The 19,173-nt window shown below is 39.0% G+C and overlaps 1 protein-coding gene across 1 annotated transcript in view; it reads right to left on the reverse strand.

Annotated features, from left to right (window-relative positions):
- LOC128732772 (E3 ubiquitin-protein ligase ZNRF2-like) overlaps positions 1 to 19,173 on the reverse strand; it is a 60,423-nt gene that overhangs the window by 14,214 nt on the left and 27,036 nt on the right. The window contains exons 4-5 of the mRNA XM_053826139.1: positions 474 to 569; positions 58 to 163 (exon numbers count right to left, since the gene is read on the reverse strand). Coding sequence (XP_053682114.1) covers positions 58 to 163; positions 474 to 569 — 202 coding nt within the window. The remainder of the gene's footprint in view (positions 1 to 57; positions 164 to 473; positions 570 to 19,173) is intronic.

The raw sequence follows: 19,173 nt of genomic DNA on the forward strand, positions 1-19,173 counted from the left end.
CCGGCCGGGCCGGCTGGCAGCGGGCTCTCTCTCTCTCTCTCGCACCAGAAAACTCACCCTTTATGATAGATGCATAGGCAGGGCAATCTAGCAATGATATCACCGGGACATAAATCTTCTAAACATATAACACATTCACCCTTGGCATCCGTTAAGCAGTCCTCTGAACGTGACAGAAAACCAGGTTGCAACCAGCAGCAGCAGCAGCACATGAAAGGACAGAAAGAGAGTCAGTGAGTGAGTGAGTGAGAGTTGCAGGAAAAAAACAGGAAGTAGAGAGTAAATGAAACCGGTAAAGTTTAACTCATTGCGGTCGTACGTCCGTACGTACAGAAGGAGCGCGCTTCTGTGAGGCAGGTTGAGTGTAGGTTTATAACGGTTTCGTACTACTAAGGGAACTAAGGGAAAAGGTTTTATTATGGAGGTAACCTGCAGCGCGGGCACAGTTTTGCTGTTTGCTTGCTTTTGCTTACCATTGTAAGACAAACGAGGCTTCGTTAGGCACATTACTAAATGACACTCTATATCGTCGGGCATGACAAACTTGCTGCACACTGGACATTTGATGCCTGCAAAGAAAGAGAAAAAGAAGCGAAAAAATAGGTTGTCGATATTAGAATAGGCTCAAGTAGGGTGTGCATTGTAATCCGTTTGACTCGGTACAGGGCGTGACGTTTCAATTCAAAGATAAATTTTAAATAGAGTTAGAATGTGTGTTAGAAAATATGGCAGAGCTTCTGTAGTTAAGCCTTCCTTAGATTGTTAGAGCTATTTTTCAATAATAAAATTGTGAAAGTTTCACATCAAATTAGACGATCAATAACTAATCACACTCTTGATTTTACCGTGTAAAACAACTTGGCTGGCAGATGGAAACGGAAACATTACTTGGTATTTTCGAATTCCTCCATTCTCCTACTTTCGTGCTACCGCTACGGAATTTGACACAGCGACGTTCGCTGGTTCTTTCTCAGTCGACATGACGACTGTACGACTGAAAAGGAAAAACGGTGTTTCACTTTAGAAGCCAAATGACTTTATCATTTCCTTGACCGGTTTTGCAGTATGTGATGGAGCAATATCATGCAACAAAATCACTTTGTAATGCCTTTCTTGATATTCTGATCATTTTTTGTCCCAAAGCTCGATTCAAATTAATCATCTGTTCTCGTTAGCATTCAGTGTAAAAGGTTTTGCCAGGTTTGAGTAGCTCATAGTAATTCAAACCCTTCAGATGCCACCGAACACAAAGCATTGTTATTGTCGTCCATAATGATTTGGCCGTGCAACCTTTATCGCCAGTTACAATCCGATGGAGAAATGCCCTCTCTTGGTACCTGGCAAATAGTATTTATTTTACATATGATTTTTCGGTTTTCCGGATGTTTTTTGTTCAGCACATGTGGAATCCACGCTCCAATCATCTGGATCTTTCCCATGGCCTAAAACAAATGGATAAAAATGACGTCTTGGGTCACATTTAATTTATCCATGAGTTGTTGTTGCACTTGAGTGTCATCTTCGTCCAAAACTACTTAAAGCATTGCGATTTTTTGAGCTTCGACAAGCATTCGATGCGATTTTGCAGCAGTTTTTTTAAATGGTAAGGCGTCATTCACAAAAAACTACAAGATATACAGCCCTAAGGGTTGTACGAATGGGTGACGTAGGACGTAGGTAAACTGAATTACTGCCATATGTATGTTTATAAGAATCTATGAGTGCCATTGTTTAAGTGAATGTTTAAAACAGAAGAGTGAAATATTCAGATTCATTTCTTCATTGAATGCAATGGTGGCTTTGAAAATATGTGGACGGGGGTTCATGAGTACAACGCCTGCAGCCATTGAGACGTGCAAGATTTCTTTTAAAAATCACTTATGTGCATCATAAAGGTTGAAATAGTAATAAATGACCAGCCCACTGATTATTGTAATTAAATATGATTATGCGTGTTTCCATAGTCTTACTATTACTCACTTGTGGCCTTTAAAAGGGCCATTGGTTACAAATAACATTAAAGCCAAAGCACGCTCATCGCAAATATGACGTGCCATTCGAATGTCCTTCTCTTTTGACATGAATGCCAACAGGCACGCCAATTAACGACGTCGATTCGCTGCCTTTTGCTCCGAGAAGGTTCTACTAGTTTACTTTAACAGCTTACCGCTTGTTACATAGCAGAAAATATTATTTGTATGACAGTCCTTATCCTCCTACCACAGGGGTGAGGGGTCTCAAACCATCCTAAAGTAAATTCATGCCTCCATAAGCCCCCACATACAAAATGTGGTTCCATTTGCTTGATTAGTTCTAGATTTATGAGGAAATTTTTATTTCATTTGTATGGGAGACCCCCCTCTTAGAAGGGGAAAGGGTCTCAGTACACCATAGAAAAAATTCTCATCCCCAAAAACCCCCACATGCCAAATTTGGTTACTTTTGATTGTTTAGTTCTCGAATTATGAGGAAATTTGTATATTATTTGTATGGGAGCCCACCCTCCTAAAAAGGAGAGGGGTCTCAATTCACCATAGAAAAAAATCTTGCCTTCTGAAACTCCTACATGCCAAATTTGGTTCCATTTGCTTGATTAGTTCTAGATTTATGAAGAAATTTGTATTTCATTTGTATGGAAGCCCCCCCTCTTAGAAGGGGAAGGGGTCTCAGTACACCGTAGAAAAAAATCCTACCTTCTGAAACCGCCATATGCCAAATTTGGTTCCATTTGCATGATTAGGTCTTGAGTAGTGAGGAAATTTGTGTTTCATTTGTATAAGAGCCCCCCTCCTACGCCGTCCATAAAATTGCTCTCTCGCCCCCTCCATAAAATTGCTGGTCATTTTATCTTTCCAACGACATATAAATTGTTCAGTTTCGTTCAGTAGTTTAGTAGTTATTAGCATTTGGAATCTTTCATTCCAACGTTACACTTCAACCGGCTACCAACCGTTTCTATAAAAAAGGGTAATGTCTTAACCCTTTATAAGGTAGTGGCAACTAGGGTAGATGATCCATTAGTTGCGCCACTAAGCACAATATAACTTCATTTTACTTGTTTATTGAGGTATATGCTTCAATTAATGCTTGTGGGATTTAAATTTATTAAATACAAGGTATTTGTCACAAGGCAAGACAATTGCTTTCGTTGTACGAGAAGCTTTATAAAGAAAAAATGAATTTTCCGATTCAATTATATTGTACCAACAGTTGCGCTAATGTTTCCTTAATTAAGTTTGATGTTCCTTTAATTGTGGTATTCCATATACATTGCTAGGGGGCTAAGTGAAAAAACATCGTAGCAAAACTATAGATGAGCGCCTATAGTTGTGCGCTTCAACTGCGCGTTGGATTTTGGAAAATAGGCATTTTAGCAAATAATGCTTTAATTTTAAATGGTGTAGTCTAACTACCAATACTTCTAAAAACCTGTTTGATATAATGAATGTAATTGTTTTATCTAAAATGCTACGGTGACGAAAATATGCATTAATAATGAATAGTAGCGCAACTATTGGTACTACCACAACTATTGGATCAATTACCTTATATTGCCACCAACAAAAAATTTTTATTTTGTTTCTATACCTAATTATATTGATGTCATTATAGACGCAAAACAAATATTTTTCGTTGGTGGCAATTTTATTGCCACGGCCTTATAAAGGGTTGAAGTACGGGTATACCCAAGGTTTGGCTTGGCTGCTTCTGGTGAAGAATTAACTTGAATTTAAAGTTGAACTTGGACTTGCATTTTCTCTGGAATTCCGGGGAATTGGACTTGATTCGAATTCGCACCGGATTCGGACGTGCATTTGAACCTGTATACGGCACTGAATTAGGATTGGAATTCGATCCATAATTCGAATCGGAATATAGACTTGGATGAAGGTTTGAATTCGAATTAGACTTAAACCTGAATTTGGATCGCAATTTAAAGCGGAATTTGAATTTGAATTTGAACCTGGATTTGGACTTAAATTCTGAATTAAACTGAAACTTGTATCTGAATTTGAACCGTAACCAAGTCCAAATTCCGGTCGACATTTAACTAAGTTTAACCGTAAATCCAAATTCTGATCTAAGTTCAAATCCAAATTTAGACTCAAATTCAAGTTATAAATACAAATTAAATTAGGAGTCAGGCTTATATCAAGTTAAAATTTCGGTCCAAATTCAACTCTAAATCCAGGTCAAATTTGGATTTAAATCCAAGTTCAGCTCCAATTCTAGAACCAATTCAGAATTCAGTCCAAATAACGGTTCGAAAGCTGAATTGAGTTTTACATTCAAGGATCCTCACAAGCTATGTAAAAACTCGACTATTGACAGTAGAAGAACAACTAAAAGCTGGTTTAATTTAGCAATTTTGTGTTTAATTAGGTGATTGACCGTACATTACAGAACTGAACGATGACGTGGATCAAGTCTCCAGCTAGCATGAATATTTACAACTTGTTAGGAATCGATAGGAACATATAGGAAAACATTGAAATTGCCATGAGCGGGGAATGAAAATATCATTGTTCATACCCATAAATAAAGACAAAAAAGAAGTGCGATGAACAAGTGTTGGCTCACTCGAATGAGCAGGATAACGTTTGGTGAGAATATGCAGGGTGTTAGGTAGCTTAGTGAAGATATTTCAGGGGGTGACAGAGGACCATATTTGACGAAAAAAATCTTTCTACACATATCTCACTTGTTACCGAGTTACTGAACATTTTTAGTTTTCGGTTCTGTTTGCGTTAAATTAGCTCTGATACAAAAACCATGTACTCAAGTCGGTTACTTCCATTCGAAAGCTGAGAAAATGTTGTGCTGAAAATTGCTTTTAAACCGTTTACTTCATGCGATTTAGTAATTTGTTGAATTAGTATCTGAAAACTGAAAGAATTCATACATCACGCATAGCACAGTAGATTACCGCGTGCGATGAACGGTCTAACACGTATGAAAAATAACAACAATGTTTTTCTTAAATCGAGGGTTCACCTCTCCTTTTAGCTTGCAAAATCTTGCAAAACTCAAGCCGCGGTGGTTTGCCCAGGTTTGAGCAGCTCGTAGTAGGTTCACGTTAAACACTACTGATGCCGTCAAACACTAAGCATTGTCATTGTCGTCCATAATGATTTGCCATGCTGCAGCAGTTGTTGATGGTTCCTGGATTTACCCAAACTCTTTAGACGCTTAAGATTCTCGAAATGAATCCACTCTTCTGGAACCATTTTACATAGGATGTTTTGGTTTTCTTGCTGTTCTTCGTTCAGCACAGTCTTTCGTGAAACCCATTTTGCGATCGTCTGGATCTCTCCCAAGGCCTTCAACAAATGTACAAAGAAGATTTCTTGAGTCACATTCAATTAATCGGTGAGTTGATGCGTTATTATCGTCCATAAGTTCTGACAGCTCACTGTTCTCGAACTTTTCCGGGAGTTTTCCACGCTTTTCATTTTTCATGTCAAAATCACAATTTTCAAATGTTTTAAATCATTCATAACATTATGATTTTCCGATAACATGTCCACCGTAAGCTTCAAACAAGTATTTGATGCGATTCTGCAGCAATTTTCTTTAAACGGTAACAGAAAACCAACGCTTACCCCAAACTGTACTTTCTAGGCACAAAAATCGACGCGTTCAAAGCTGTTCAAACCCTGTCTGCTGTAAAACTTTTTTGAAAGGAATTGTCTGATGCGAAGAATGAAAAAAACGAATGAGCTGGCCAATATATTGGGTTGTGCAATGGCAGGTGGGGCTCGCACCATGCTCTTTCAGTTGGTAACCGAATGTTTTACTCACTAAACTACTGCCATCCGTATCATTAGGTAGTCCAATGCCTAGTTTTGTTTTATTCTCTTAATTTTATCATTCCCATCTACGCACTACGTACTCCACATAGACCTGCATTTGGACTTTAACTTCGACTTCCATTCTGAGTTCGACTTGAATTTAGATTAGGATTTAGATTTTGACCGAAATTTGGACTTGGATTAAGACTTAAATTTGGCCCTGGAAATGAGTTTCAATTCGAACTTCTATTCAGTATTGCGAAGCCCGCACTCGTGCGGTTTAATTTTCTTGCACACGCGTTCTCGTTCTAACGAACACGCCGATGTAAGCATCCCGTTCAGACTCTCATTCTTATTTATTCATGAACTGTGACGAGTTGTGTAATACGAGTGCGAATTTATCTAACAGCCACGGTTATCGCTTTCGCTCATCATGGCAACCTAAGCAGCTGATACCGATCACTCGTAAGGGTTCGCTTTCTCCCTCCCCGTGTGTAGAATCGAGGGTGTAAGATGAAGAAGAAAAGAAAAAGTACTGCAAAATCTGTATCCCAATGCGCAGCTGGACTAGCCCTCACGGGCAGCTGGCTGCCCACGAGTTGTTTGTCTCGTGAGTAGGCTATGTAGAAAAACGCTACGAAGCTATGCGTTCGTGAGTGTGTGGGTAGCAGAATGTCTGTACTAAGCAACGGCGGCTGTTTGTCGTACGCTTGCGTCAGTGGCGTAAGCGTTGGCTGCTATGCTCATCATGCTCTCTCGCGTGATTTGGATTTGAATATAGGCTTGATTTCTGAATTGGTTTTGGATTTGGAGCTGAATTTGGACCGGATTTCAAATTTGATTTGTATTTAGAACCTATATTTGGGACCCAAATTTAGAGCAGAATTTGGATTTACATTTTAGACTACTCAATTCTAAATTGCAGCTGAATTTGGACCGTGATTTGGACTTGAATTCCGACCTGATTTTGAACCTGAAATTGGATGGACTTGAATTCTGAATTGGGCTTGAATTCGAACGGGAATTTATACCGGAACTTGGACCTCAATTTAGCACTGAATTGGACTTGACTGTGGAATTGGATTTTGATATGAGTTCTGACTAGGTTTGGACCTAAATTTAAGCCAGATAATGGGGAGCTGAATTCATACCTGATTTTGGATCTAAATTCGGCCTTGAATTCGAACTTCAATTTGGATATGAATTTGAACTAGGATTTAAACCCAAATTCGAAATAGATTTTGAATTTGGACCTGAATCTGGATTTAAATTTTTATTTGGACTTAAATTTGGATCCGAGGTTGACATGGATTTTGAGTTAAATTCCATGCACGAGTTTCGACATGAATTTGGATTTCTATCTGGACCTTCGGTTGGGCCCAAAGTTCGACCGGAACTTGGACATGAATTTAAATAATTTTTTATAACGATAGTCTTTCCAAGAGACGAAAGAAATTTAATTAAATTTAATTTATATGTAAAAATCATCGGAACCCATGAAATACATGGGTATGAAATAGGGGAGGCAACTGGGAAAAGCGCCCTACATAGCTTTCCTAAGCCCCTACCTAGCGCCTCCATGTGGCCATGCCTGGAAATGCTTCAATTTGTATAGTTGAGTAGCCAAGCTAGGAGATGCGGGGTTGTATGATTTTCAGTTCCTAACTTTACAACTGTAATTTTAGGCAACCATTAAATCACACGACTTTATTTTCAAGTGTTATATTTTTTAAACTAATATTTTCTGTAGACTAATCTACTTTCAGAGAACGAATTAAGGAACTGTTCAGCTAGATTACAGAGATCCTAATGTTCTAGACATTGTGGACTGGATTTTGTAAAACTTAAGCATATCTGACCCTCTCTAGTTTATTTATTTTTTCCTGTATGGACCCACCACTGCGGCCAGTATCGTTGATCTACTGTGATATCGCCCGGGTGTTTACTGTATAACCAGCACTGCAGTTCTTTTCGGTGTAATCGTTACTGAGTGAGCGACATGCTTATTAAATTTTATTGGGTTTTACCCTTCATTCAAAGCATGCTCTCCTTTACTCACTCATTCATCATATCCCATACTATGTCTCAGGCGAGTACTCAGTGTGTTCCTGTGACCAGTACACTTTAACTATAGGAGTGACTTTTTCACTGACAAGAAGCTCCATTGAGGTAATATAGAATTCAGCATGAATGAAGGGTAATGATGGGCTGAGAATAAACTTATGCTAAAGTCAGTTGATACCGTACGGCCTGATTCGACTGAGATTCGAGCCCACAACCACTCGCTTGTAAGAGCAAGCTCGGTAACATTGCGGCTTAGGAGTCCCTTAGTATTCAATTACTGGTTCTTTTAGAAAAGGTCAAGCGTGTCTTGTAGCGATCATATCCTTTGATGGCGAAGAAATTCGTCAGTGAAGAAGAAGGATTGAATGTCAATTTATTGAGAAATTATTTTAGTATTAATCCCAAAATTTATTCTCTCAAAACAAAACATGTAATCATGCAACGCAAAAATGAAAAATTAGTTCTGATGCTGTTGTCGGTTGCCACGATTTTAATACTACGGCTTTTAGTAAAAAAAAGCAAAGCAAAGCAAAGCAAAACCTAGGTGCTACATTCCGGTATCGAAACATGACCTTCTGTTTTTCTTTTATACGACAGATTTCGCAACCAGCTGTTAGAGTGCAGGACAATTGCAGGGCCAGTTGCTACGATCCATTGACTCTGACGGCCTCTCCCAGTCGAGATTCGAACATACGATGCACTATGGGCCAGAAATTAAAATTTCGGGACAAATATATTTGCGGTTAAACAGCGTGTCTCAGCTCTATGTAGTCTTCGGTAACTTTTTCAATGAAAAAATGATGCATCTTTTGAAGGGGTCGTCCAATATTTACGTGTTACTTTAACAACAATTTAAGTAATAACTTTTTAGGTAAATTTTTTTTCACCTTTTTGGTATCAAAATATTAAAGGTAAACCAATTTCATGTATTTTTTCTGAAGATATCAAACTTCTACCTTTTACCCATTTTCAGCAATAGACCTTTGTTTATAAACGACCCCTCAAATCACATTTCCTCTTGTAACATGTTTATTTCAACAGACAGCTCAATGTGATGTTCTAGAAAATATTTTGCACATAAAAGAGGAATATTTTTGCTGAAGACTGTTTTGCTTTTTCTTCATTAATTAATAAGATATAACTGTTTTTAGGTTAAAAACCGTTTGACGAAAAATGTGTATTTTTTCAAGGGTGGTGTCTTCGGAGAAGTAAAATAATAAAATATAGCGCATCTTCCTGCACTATTAGGGTGACCATGAATTCACCTATTAGGGTGATACAAACTTTTGTTTTCTTAAATAATTTTTAAAAAAAGTTTTTTTCTCCAAAAGTTGCAGAAAATACTAAAATAAGCAAGTTTGCTGAATAAAGTAACTATCTATCTCTTACCGGTTACGAAATATAATGATGTGTTAAAAAAGAGCACTTTAAAATCAATTACATTCAATAACTTTGCACTCGATTATTTTATTGCTTTCAAATGTTCTACAAAGTTTTTTAGTATGTTGAAATACATATTTTCTGTGAAGACTGTTTGACGCTAGGACGCATATTTATTAAGTTACTAGCTGACCCGACAAACTTCGTATTGCCACAAATTAACCTGTGTTGTACATAAATCATGAATCTCGGATGATCTTTGTCACAATTTCGAGTTTTGCAAGCCCCCCAGTGGGCGGCGCTTCCGACGGCGGGTCACCGGCAACACTCGCGACCGTCTCGTCCTGAATGATCTAGTGTTACAATAGATAGTTTTTGTGGTCTTGTATTGACTAATGTTTTATGGAAGAGTCTCGAATTTCTCGAGTTCGATTAGTTTTTGAGTTTCGCAAAAATTTCTGTTTCATTTGTATGAGAGTCCATATCCCCCTACCACAGGGGTGAGAGGTCTCTAACTATCGTAAAATAAATTCAAGACTCCAAAATCTCCCACATGCCAAATTTGGTTCCATTTGCTTGATTAGTTCTCAAGTTATAAAGAAATTTGAATTTCATTTGTATGGGAGCTCCCCTCTTAAAAGGGGAAGGGGTCGTAATTCACCATAGAAAAAATTTCTGCCATCTAAAACTCCCACATGCCAAATTTGGTTCCATTTGATTGATTAGTTCTCGAGATAAGAGGAAATTTGCGTTTCATTTGTATGGAAGCCCACCCTCTTAAAGGGGAGATGGGCCATAACTCGCTTTCTAAAGAAGAGAGGGGTCTCAATTCACCATAGAAAAAAATCTTGCATCCAAAACCACTTACATGTCAAATTTGGTTCCATTTGCTTGATTAGTTCTCGAATTATGAGGAAATTTGTATTTCATTTGTGTAAAAGCACCCCCTCTTAAAGTTGGGAGGGGTCCTAATTCACCATAGAAAATATTTTTGCCTCCAGAAACCTCCACATGCCAAATTTGGTTCTATTTGCTTGATTAGTTCTCGAGTTATGAGGAAATTTGAATTTCATTTGTATAAGAGCCCCCCCTCCTAAAGTGGGTAGGGGTCCCAATTCATCATAGAAAAAATTTTGGTCTCCAAAAACACCCACGTGCCAAATTTGGTTCCATTTGCTTGATTAGTTCTCGAGTTATAAGGAAATTTGTATTTCGTTTGTATAGGAGCCCCCCCTCTTAAAGTGGGGAGGGGTCCTTATTTACCATAGAAAATATTCTTGCCCTCGAAAACTTTCACATGCCAAATTTTGTTCCATTTGCTTGATTAGTTCTTCAGTTATGAGGAAATTTGTATTTCATGTGTATAGGATCCCCCCCTCCTAAAACGGGGAGGGGTCCCAATCCATCATAGAAAAAATTTTTGTCTCTAAAAACACCCACATGCCAAATTTGGTTCCATTTGCTTAATTACTTCTCGAGTTATGAGGAAAATTGTGTTTCTTTGGTACAGGATCCCCCCCTCTTAAAGTGGGGAGGGGTCCTAATTTACTATAGAAAATATTCTTGCCCTCGAAAACCTTCACATGCCAAATTTGGTTCCATTTGCTTGATTAGTTCTCGAGTTATGCAGAAATTTGTGTTTCATTTGTATGGGAGCCCCCCCTCTTAGTGGGGGGAGGGGTTTCTAACCATCACTAAAACCTTTCCTGGCCCCAAAAAACCTCTACATGCATACTTTCATGCCGATTGGTTCAGTAGTTTTCGATTCTATAAGGAACATACGGACAGACAGACAAACAGACAGACAGACAGACAGAAATCCTTCTTTATAGGTATAGATTTGAGTTCGTTTTACGGGCGGCAAATAAGTTTTTATACTGTTTAATTAGCTTTCTCGTGATTTTTGGGGAAAATATGGCAAAATGGACCACTTCCCGAAGTCTGTGCAGGATGAAACCACCACCAATCGATTTCCTGCATTTTTTACATAGAAATAGGTATATTGTAAGATTCCAAACCAGCGGCTTCTAATACTTGGGATTACGAGCTCGTTTTTGCCCATTGTGCGCTGCCTTAAATAAAATACAAAACCAACTGGGCTACAAAAACGTAGACTGGACGTTAAAAAAATACTTAACATTGTAGACCCGCATAAAAACTATTGTTTCATTTTCCTAAATACATTCTAGCTTGCGCTGTTGCGAGAGAAAAACTATTCATCACAGTATCATATCTACTCTAGTGAATTACTTCAGTGTATTTTTCTTAATTTCTCGTTGCTGTTTTAAGATCAACAATTTGCGATGACTAGAACTGCGCAACATATTAATCCCGCGACTATATAACTTCGCTAGGAATCTCAGTATTCGAGCGGAGGGTAGAAAAGACGTGACTTGTTCCTTCCATGAGTTCTCAAACAGGAAACATACTAGCAAATCAGGATAAAACGCGGTATGGTATCGAACCATAGATTAAAGTAGGGCAGTATTTACAGTAAAAACTGTAACTGTAGCTCGTTAAGATTACTTTTTGATCGGAATTGGATTCTACTTGAAGAGATTTCCATCGCACACACGACGAAAGATGGAAGGCTACAATGGGTCGGCCACGTCGCAAGGATGCCGGACGACTGTGCAGTGAAAACTGTTTCCTTCAAGAAACCCAACGGTACCTAGGATGACTCATCAGATTGAAGCTGACTTGCGAGGGTCGAGATATTGAACGAATTGGCATCGAGTAGTAGCTCAGGACCGTAACAAAAGCCAGTAACAAATTTGAAGCCGCAGAAAAGTACGTCCAAAGCGCAAATAATGAGAACCACGTTTTCAAAAACGTTTCATAATACAATGATGGCCTTGATTGCTCCCACAGGAAACCAATCATTCCAGCGGAAAAGTTATCGTTCTCATTAAGGTCAATGTTCTTCGCTTTACACGTAGAGAAAAATTACTTGATTACCGACAGTCACCCAAGCGACCAGCCAGCCATCGTTTCCAATGACCGATTCCAGCTTTTCACCACGCAGTTGTGCGTTGGAATTGGTTATACGTCGTTATCATCTGTCATGAATGCCGTGGCGCTTGTTTACTTTGCCCAGCATTAATCCAGCCATCCATCCATCCATCCATCCATTCCCACAACAACTGTAGGCCGATTGACCCCGGCTCGGAAACGAGCGACAGTAAATAATATACATAAACAACACATTTTAATTCCAAATTGCCCTTTGCCCTGTGAACCGTGCGTCGCGGCGCTCTGATATCGAAGGAGGCCAATCGATATATCCATATGTAATTCAAGGCCATTTATTGACATTGCTTTCGGCCTGCTGCTGCTGGCTTGCTGGTTGACTGGAGCTCTGTTCTGCTTCGCGTACAACACGCTGCCGCCGGCATTACTGAGCTGGTGAACGTGATACGACCGACCGACCGTCGGACCGACCGGTTAGCTTTTCAAGTCGAATCTCGTCCGAAAAGTTTACCGATTAATGACACCGACCGACCGAAGTGCCCTACATCATTCCCTTGTTCCCAACCAACCGCAAGTACTCCATTAATTTTGTCCCGTTTGAGATCGTTATTGTGTTTTTTCCAAGGATAATAGTAGCAGAATACATACATGCGAACGGAAGGCAGTCGGCTGCGAACAGGCAATCAAATTGTTTTATACCACTCTAAAATGGTGCCTGGTGTAAAGTAAAGTGCCTCTACACAGAAGGCACAGGTGGCTCTCTAAACGGACGCCGCCACCACCACCGCCGCACCGAGACGGAGAGTGTGGATAAAATACTGGGTTCAACCCTATCAGACTGACCGTTCGTCCGTCCGTCCGTCGGACCGACCGTAGATTTACGTACTACTTGTTACACCGCGTGTCCGAGTCCGAGCTTGTGGTGGGCTCGTCCGTCATTCTGCTAATCCGAAACGTGCTCGGTAGGTATTTCACCTCCCTACCGAAAGGAGGAAGGTGACCGGTCAGCCATCTGAGGACTGCGTTTAGGAATGTAACCTGCGCCCGTGTGTGTATTGTGAAGCAGAAATATGCATCATTACCACGTGTGGGAATGATTCATGTCGGGCTCCAGGTTAAATTATTCGCTGAAATAATGCACTTGCGAGCCATCGTCAACCCAACCTACAAGCGACGTTGAGTTGAGAGGTCGGTTGGAAAAAAATGAACAATTTTTTATGAGTTTATAGGTCGTAACTCAGAGTCTGCTGCTGTCAGTTACAGATACTTGTTCAATGTCAAAACCAAGCTTTCCATCGCAAAGCGAATGCTCTTCATTTATGTCACATTTTGGGCATTTAATTCAAACAAATTCAGATGAGACCATCGGGACTTTCGAAGCATGAGAAACAACGCTGGGAGCGGATGCAATGCTGACGTTAGTTGGGGAAAATATGAATCCTTAGTTCAAGGTGAACCAACTTGAAACTGAAAGCCTTACGCCTAATGACGACATTCAATCATACATTGTCGAGTGTGCTTCTTATTGCATTTTCGATCGCTTACCAAATACATGACGAATTGCTATGTCATAGGAACTAGTTTCAATCTTATTGAATGTGAATCGATCCAATCCAATTTGGATAAATTTGATTTTCGATTGATCCTGTTTCTATATGATAAACCATAGCTGAAAAGCAATGGTTGTAATTCACACACCGGATTTTCATTTCTTTCAAAACTAATGATATTAGGGCTGTTCAACCTGTATATTACCACAACGTATGTGGACTGCGGACTACAACTTTCAATTTCGGTTCTCAACGTATACACCCGATAAGTTGAGACACAGCTAGAGAAAGTTGATATAACATATTCAATAGTAAAATTAAAAATCGGGCTCAAATTAGTTAACCACAATTAGTGTTTGAATACAAACAATATACGCAGTCGTAGAACTTGTAAACATAGAAATTAAGCCGTGCTTCCTGAGAGAGCGCTGAGAAATCTTTCCGAAGACTACAATGAGCAAGTTTTTGATGAATTTGCCACGGGTTGTCGACAATACTTTTAAATTTTTTTGTGATTACTCATTCCACTTGAAATCTTTGGCTTTGACCAAAGAATATCCCCCATTGATTTTTAACGTAAACATTAAGTTATAAGTTATCAGGTTACTGTCTTTTAGGGGTTAGTGATGGTGACCGGACGACAGCCAATCGGGCTGTGTTTTTTGGATGCAAATGAAGCTGCGTAAAAATGAAGTACGATGAAGCCTTATCCGGCCAAAACACGTATTCTGCATGTTTTTGTAGAAACGGGATAAAATATTTCTTTCAACATTCGTTCTGGTACACATCTTGATTGATAGCCAAGCCAAAGGGCTGGAACCATGGTTTAGAAATGCCGGAAATGGCAATGTACAGCATCACTTTCTGTACAAATTTAAGTTTAAGGGGACATAAACGACTAGAATTTTTCAAAAACTCTTTAATTTTTCATTTCAGATTTTGAATCTGCAGTCTTTTCCGCTTATTTTGATACTAAATTTGTAATAATCCGACCACGGGAAGTGGTCGCAAAACGATCATACACATAAGCATTCCAGTGCGGCGTGGAACAACCTCGGCGGAATAAAACGCCGCTCCTGTAGAACCACAATTTTCAAACTTTATGTACCTTTTTCTCAGAAACTACACAAAGTATTGGAACAATCTTTTTTTTACGTAGGACTACGTCTTTCAGGGGTCATTCCAAAAAATCTTTCTCGAAAAGTGGTCAGGTTTTGAACGCTAATAGCTTAGTGGTTTCCCGATCGATTTTCAATATTCTTACACCAATCGATTGGAAAACCTTCTAAGAATTTACCCAAATGTAGAAAAGTATGGATTCTTGATGTTGAACTATTGAAAAATTGAAAATAATGAACCTATGTTTTACCAGAATTCTCGCTTCGTGATTGGTTAGAAATGACGTCATCAATGTGGAAATGCGATTTCACACTTCGGCTTATAATTCAGTCAATTTTCAATAGATTTCCAAGATATTTACACCAATTAATCGGAAAATCGATTTGGAAAATATTGAAAACATAGAAAACTATTGATTTTCAATGCGCGTCATTGAAAAATTGTAAATAACTCTAACTCGGTCGTACTAGAAATTGTCGCTTTGTGATTGGTCGAAATAATTTCTAGTTATTATCGAGCAAGTCTTGGTACAATTCAGAAATCAATTAGAAAGTCGATGGAAAATTCCATTTAATTCTACTATAACAAAGTTACAAAAGAACTTAATGAAATTCTACCATTGCTGTGTTGTCCTTGATTGCTGTTTGCCTTATTGTGCTCAATCTATACCTATAAAGAAGGATTTCTGTCTGTCTGTCTGTCCGTATGTTCCTTATAGAATCGAAAACTACTGAACCAATCGGAATGAAAATATGCATGTAGAGGTTTTTTGGGGCCAGGAAAGGTTTTAGTGATGGTTAGAAACCCCTCCCCCCACTAAGAGGGGGGGCTCCCATACAAATGAGACACAAATTTCTGCATAACTCGACAACTAATCAAGCAAATAGAACAAAATTTGGCATGTGGATGTTTTCGGTGACAAGAATTTATTCTATGGTAAATTGAGACCCCTCCCCTCTTTATAAGGGGAATTATAACTCCTCTCCTCTTTAAAAGGGGGGGGCTTCCATACAAATTTCCTCATAACTCGAGAACTAATCAAGCAAATGGAACCAAATTTGGCATGTGAAAGTTTTCGAGGGCAAGAATATTTTCTATAGTAAATTAGGACCCCTCCCCACTTTAAGAGGGGGGGCTCCTGTACCAAAGAAACACAATTTTCCTCATAACTCGAGAAGTAATTAAGCAAATGGAACCAAATTTGGCATGTGGGTGTTTTTGGAGACAAAATTTTTTTCTATGATGAATTGGGACCCCTCCCCGTTTTAGGAGGGGGGGATCCTATACACATGAAATACAAATTTCCTCATAACTGAAGAACTAATCAAGCAAATGGAACAAAATTTGGCATGTGGAAGTTTTCGAGGGCAAGAATATTTTCTATGGTAAATAAGGACCCCTCCCCACTTTAAGAGGGGGGCTCCTATACAAACGAAATACAAATTTCCTCATAACTCGAGAACTAATCAAGCAAATGGAACAATATTTGGCACGTAGGTGTTTTTGGAGACAAAATTTTTTTCTATGATGAATTGGGACCCCTCCCCACTTTAGGAAGGGGGGCTCCTATACAAATGAAATGCAAATTTCCTCATAACTCGAGAATTAATCAAGCAAATGGAACCAAATTTGGCATGTGAAAGTTTTCTAGGGCATGAATATTTTCTATGGTGAATTAGAACCCCTCCTCACTTTAAGAGGGGGGGGCTCCTATACAAACGAAATACGAATTTCCTCATAACTCGAGAACTAATCAAGCAAATGGGACAAAATTTGACACGTGGGTGTTTTTGGAGACAAAAATTTTTTCTATGATGAATTGGGACCCCTACCCACTTTAGGAGGGGGGGCTCCTATACAAATGAAATTCAAATTTCCTCAACTCGAGAACTAATCAAGCAAATAGAACCAAATTTGGCATGTGGAGGTTTCTGGAGGCAAAAATATTTTCTATGGTGAATTAGGACCCCTCCCAACTTTAAGAGGGGGTGCTTCTACACAAATGAAATACAAATTTCCTCATAATTCGAGAACTAATCAAGCAAATGGAACCATATTTGGCATGTGGGTGTTTTTGGAGGCAACCATTTTTTCTATGATGAATTAGGACCCCTTACCTTTTTAAGAGGGGGGGCTCTCATACAAACGAAATTCAAATTTCCTTATAACTTGAAAACTAATCAAGCAAATGGAACCAAATTTGGCATGTGGGAGATTTTGGAGTCTTGAATTTATTTTACGATAGTTAGAGACCTCTCACCCCTGTGGTAGGGGGAATGGACTCTCATACAAATAAAACAGAAATTTTTGCGAAACTCAAAAACTAATCGAACTCGAGAAATTCGACTCTTTCATAAAACATTAGTCAATACAAGACCACAAAAACTATCTATAGTAACACTAGATCATTCAGGACGAGACGGTCGCGAGTGTTGTCGGTGACCCGCCGTCGGAAGCGCCGCCCACTGGGGGGCTTGCAAAACTCGAGATTGTGACAAAGATCATCCGAGATTCATGATTTATGTACAACACAGGTTAATTTGTGGCAATACGAAGTTTGTCGGGTCAGCTAGTATTCAATAATTGTCACGTTGAAAAATTGTCTGTCGTGAATAAGTGATAGCAATTAAAACCAAGTTAACACCAAATTAAACGTTGATTCGTCGCAACAGTTGCGCAGGAAAACGCATTAAAACTAAACCCAATGATTTGTTTTAATAAATACTGCTGGCCCAATAAACTTTATTGTGATCAGCGGAAAACAATAATTTTTTATATCTTCATAAAAGCATGTTTTCATGCTCTGTACATCTGTTAGAAATATCGGCATTCTTCTCACTTTTCTTGGGCAATACAACAGCTTAAATGTTTAGCACACCGCTAGTAACTCCGAAGAAGTTTGTTCATTTCTCCGTCGATACGGACAGCCAGCTGCAGATTGGTCTTCTCGTCACCACACAAACTGCCCGCCTGCGTGTGGGTAAATCCAAAATTCCAGCTGCGAAATTACTACCGCTGGTTTATGGGCGCACGTAATTTTTCATTTGCAGAGGCGAACGGCTCACTGGTAACTTTGCTCTTTTGTTCAGACTGAAATTGAAATGCTCCATTTTATTAAACGTACATGATAGAATGAAGGACCACGAAAAATAGGCGGGACCGATTTTTGTCGCTTGCTCTGGTACACGAGGTAAGCCGGCGAACAGCATTATTATTATTATTATTATTATTATTCAAAAGCTAGCTGAGCTACTACCTACATCTTACTGGCATGTCTGGACGCGAAAAAGGAGAAAGCATCAAGGGCAAGTCACGCGCGAGTCATGCACGTCTGCTATTCGCGGTCAGTCGTTTTCATCGGCTGCTGAGGAAAGCAAACTATTGAAGCTGGAGCTGGCTGGCGTGATGGAATAATTAACTGCGGAAGTGCTGCTCACGACAACAAAAAGACCAGAATTATCCCACGTCGCTTGCAGCTGGCCACCTGGACTGGCATTTCATCGTGACTCTGACTATACATGAACGGTTTCGTCGATCGCATAGCTGCTGTGGCTTTCCGGTTGGTTCGTTGCAACACGCCGTTTACCGAAAAGAAAATTACGTTAAGTGCGTTAGTGCAAGTTTATTGCAAGCTGGAGTTATGATAATCAAACAATCGGTTCTTTTAAGGACCACAACATTGAAGAATTTAATATATTTTCTTGTCCTATTAACTAATAATGTTATGTATATACTGGACACTATCACTTATTGTTCTTACAAAATAAAAATAAGCATTTACCTTATTCGTATTCAAACATTGAATACGAATAAGGTAAATGCTTATTTTTATTTTGTAAGAACAATAAGTGATAGTGTCCAGTATATACATAACATTATTAGTTCAATAGTTCTTTTGCACGAAGATACGAAAGTGAAAGCCCTATCAACTTTTAACTATAGTACCACAGGCAACGGGGAAAAAAGTTACTTAAAAATTTAATGTTGTTTAACTTTGCTGAACATTTTATTCAGATAAGTTAAGTCTTAAAAAAGTTTATATATTGCACTCGCTTACTATGATGGTCACCCTAATGTCATATACACCAAAAAATGCAGAAGCTAAAATAACAAATTTACTCCGAACGTACTATATACCTAGGACTAACGGTTTTAGCGTAATTACTTTTGTCCACCTAGATTTGAGTTTCATCCCACGGTGCGTCGCTTCCTGGTGCGCCTAGCATAAATACGCGTATACTCGTGAGCACTCATTCTGTGTACTATCAGAACGTCAGGGGTTTGCGCACTAGAGTTGT

Source organism: Sabethes cyaneus, chromosome 1, assembly GCF_943734655.1.
Source record: "Sabethes cyaneus chromosome 1, idSabCyanKW18_F2, whole genome shotgun sequence".
In the NCBI taxonomy this organism is placed as follows: domain Eukaryota; kingdom Metazoa; phylum Arthropoda; class Insecta; order Diptera; family Culicidae; genus Sabethes; species Sabethes cyaneus.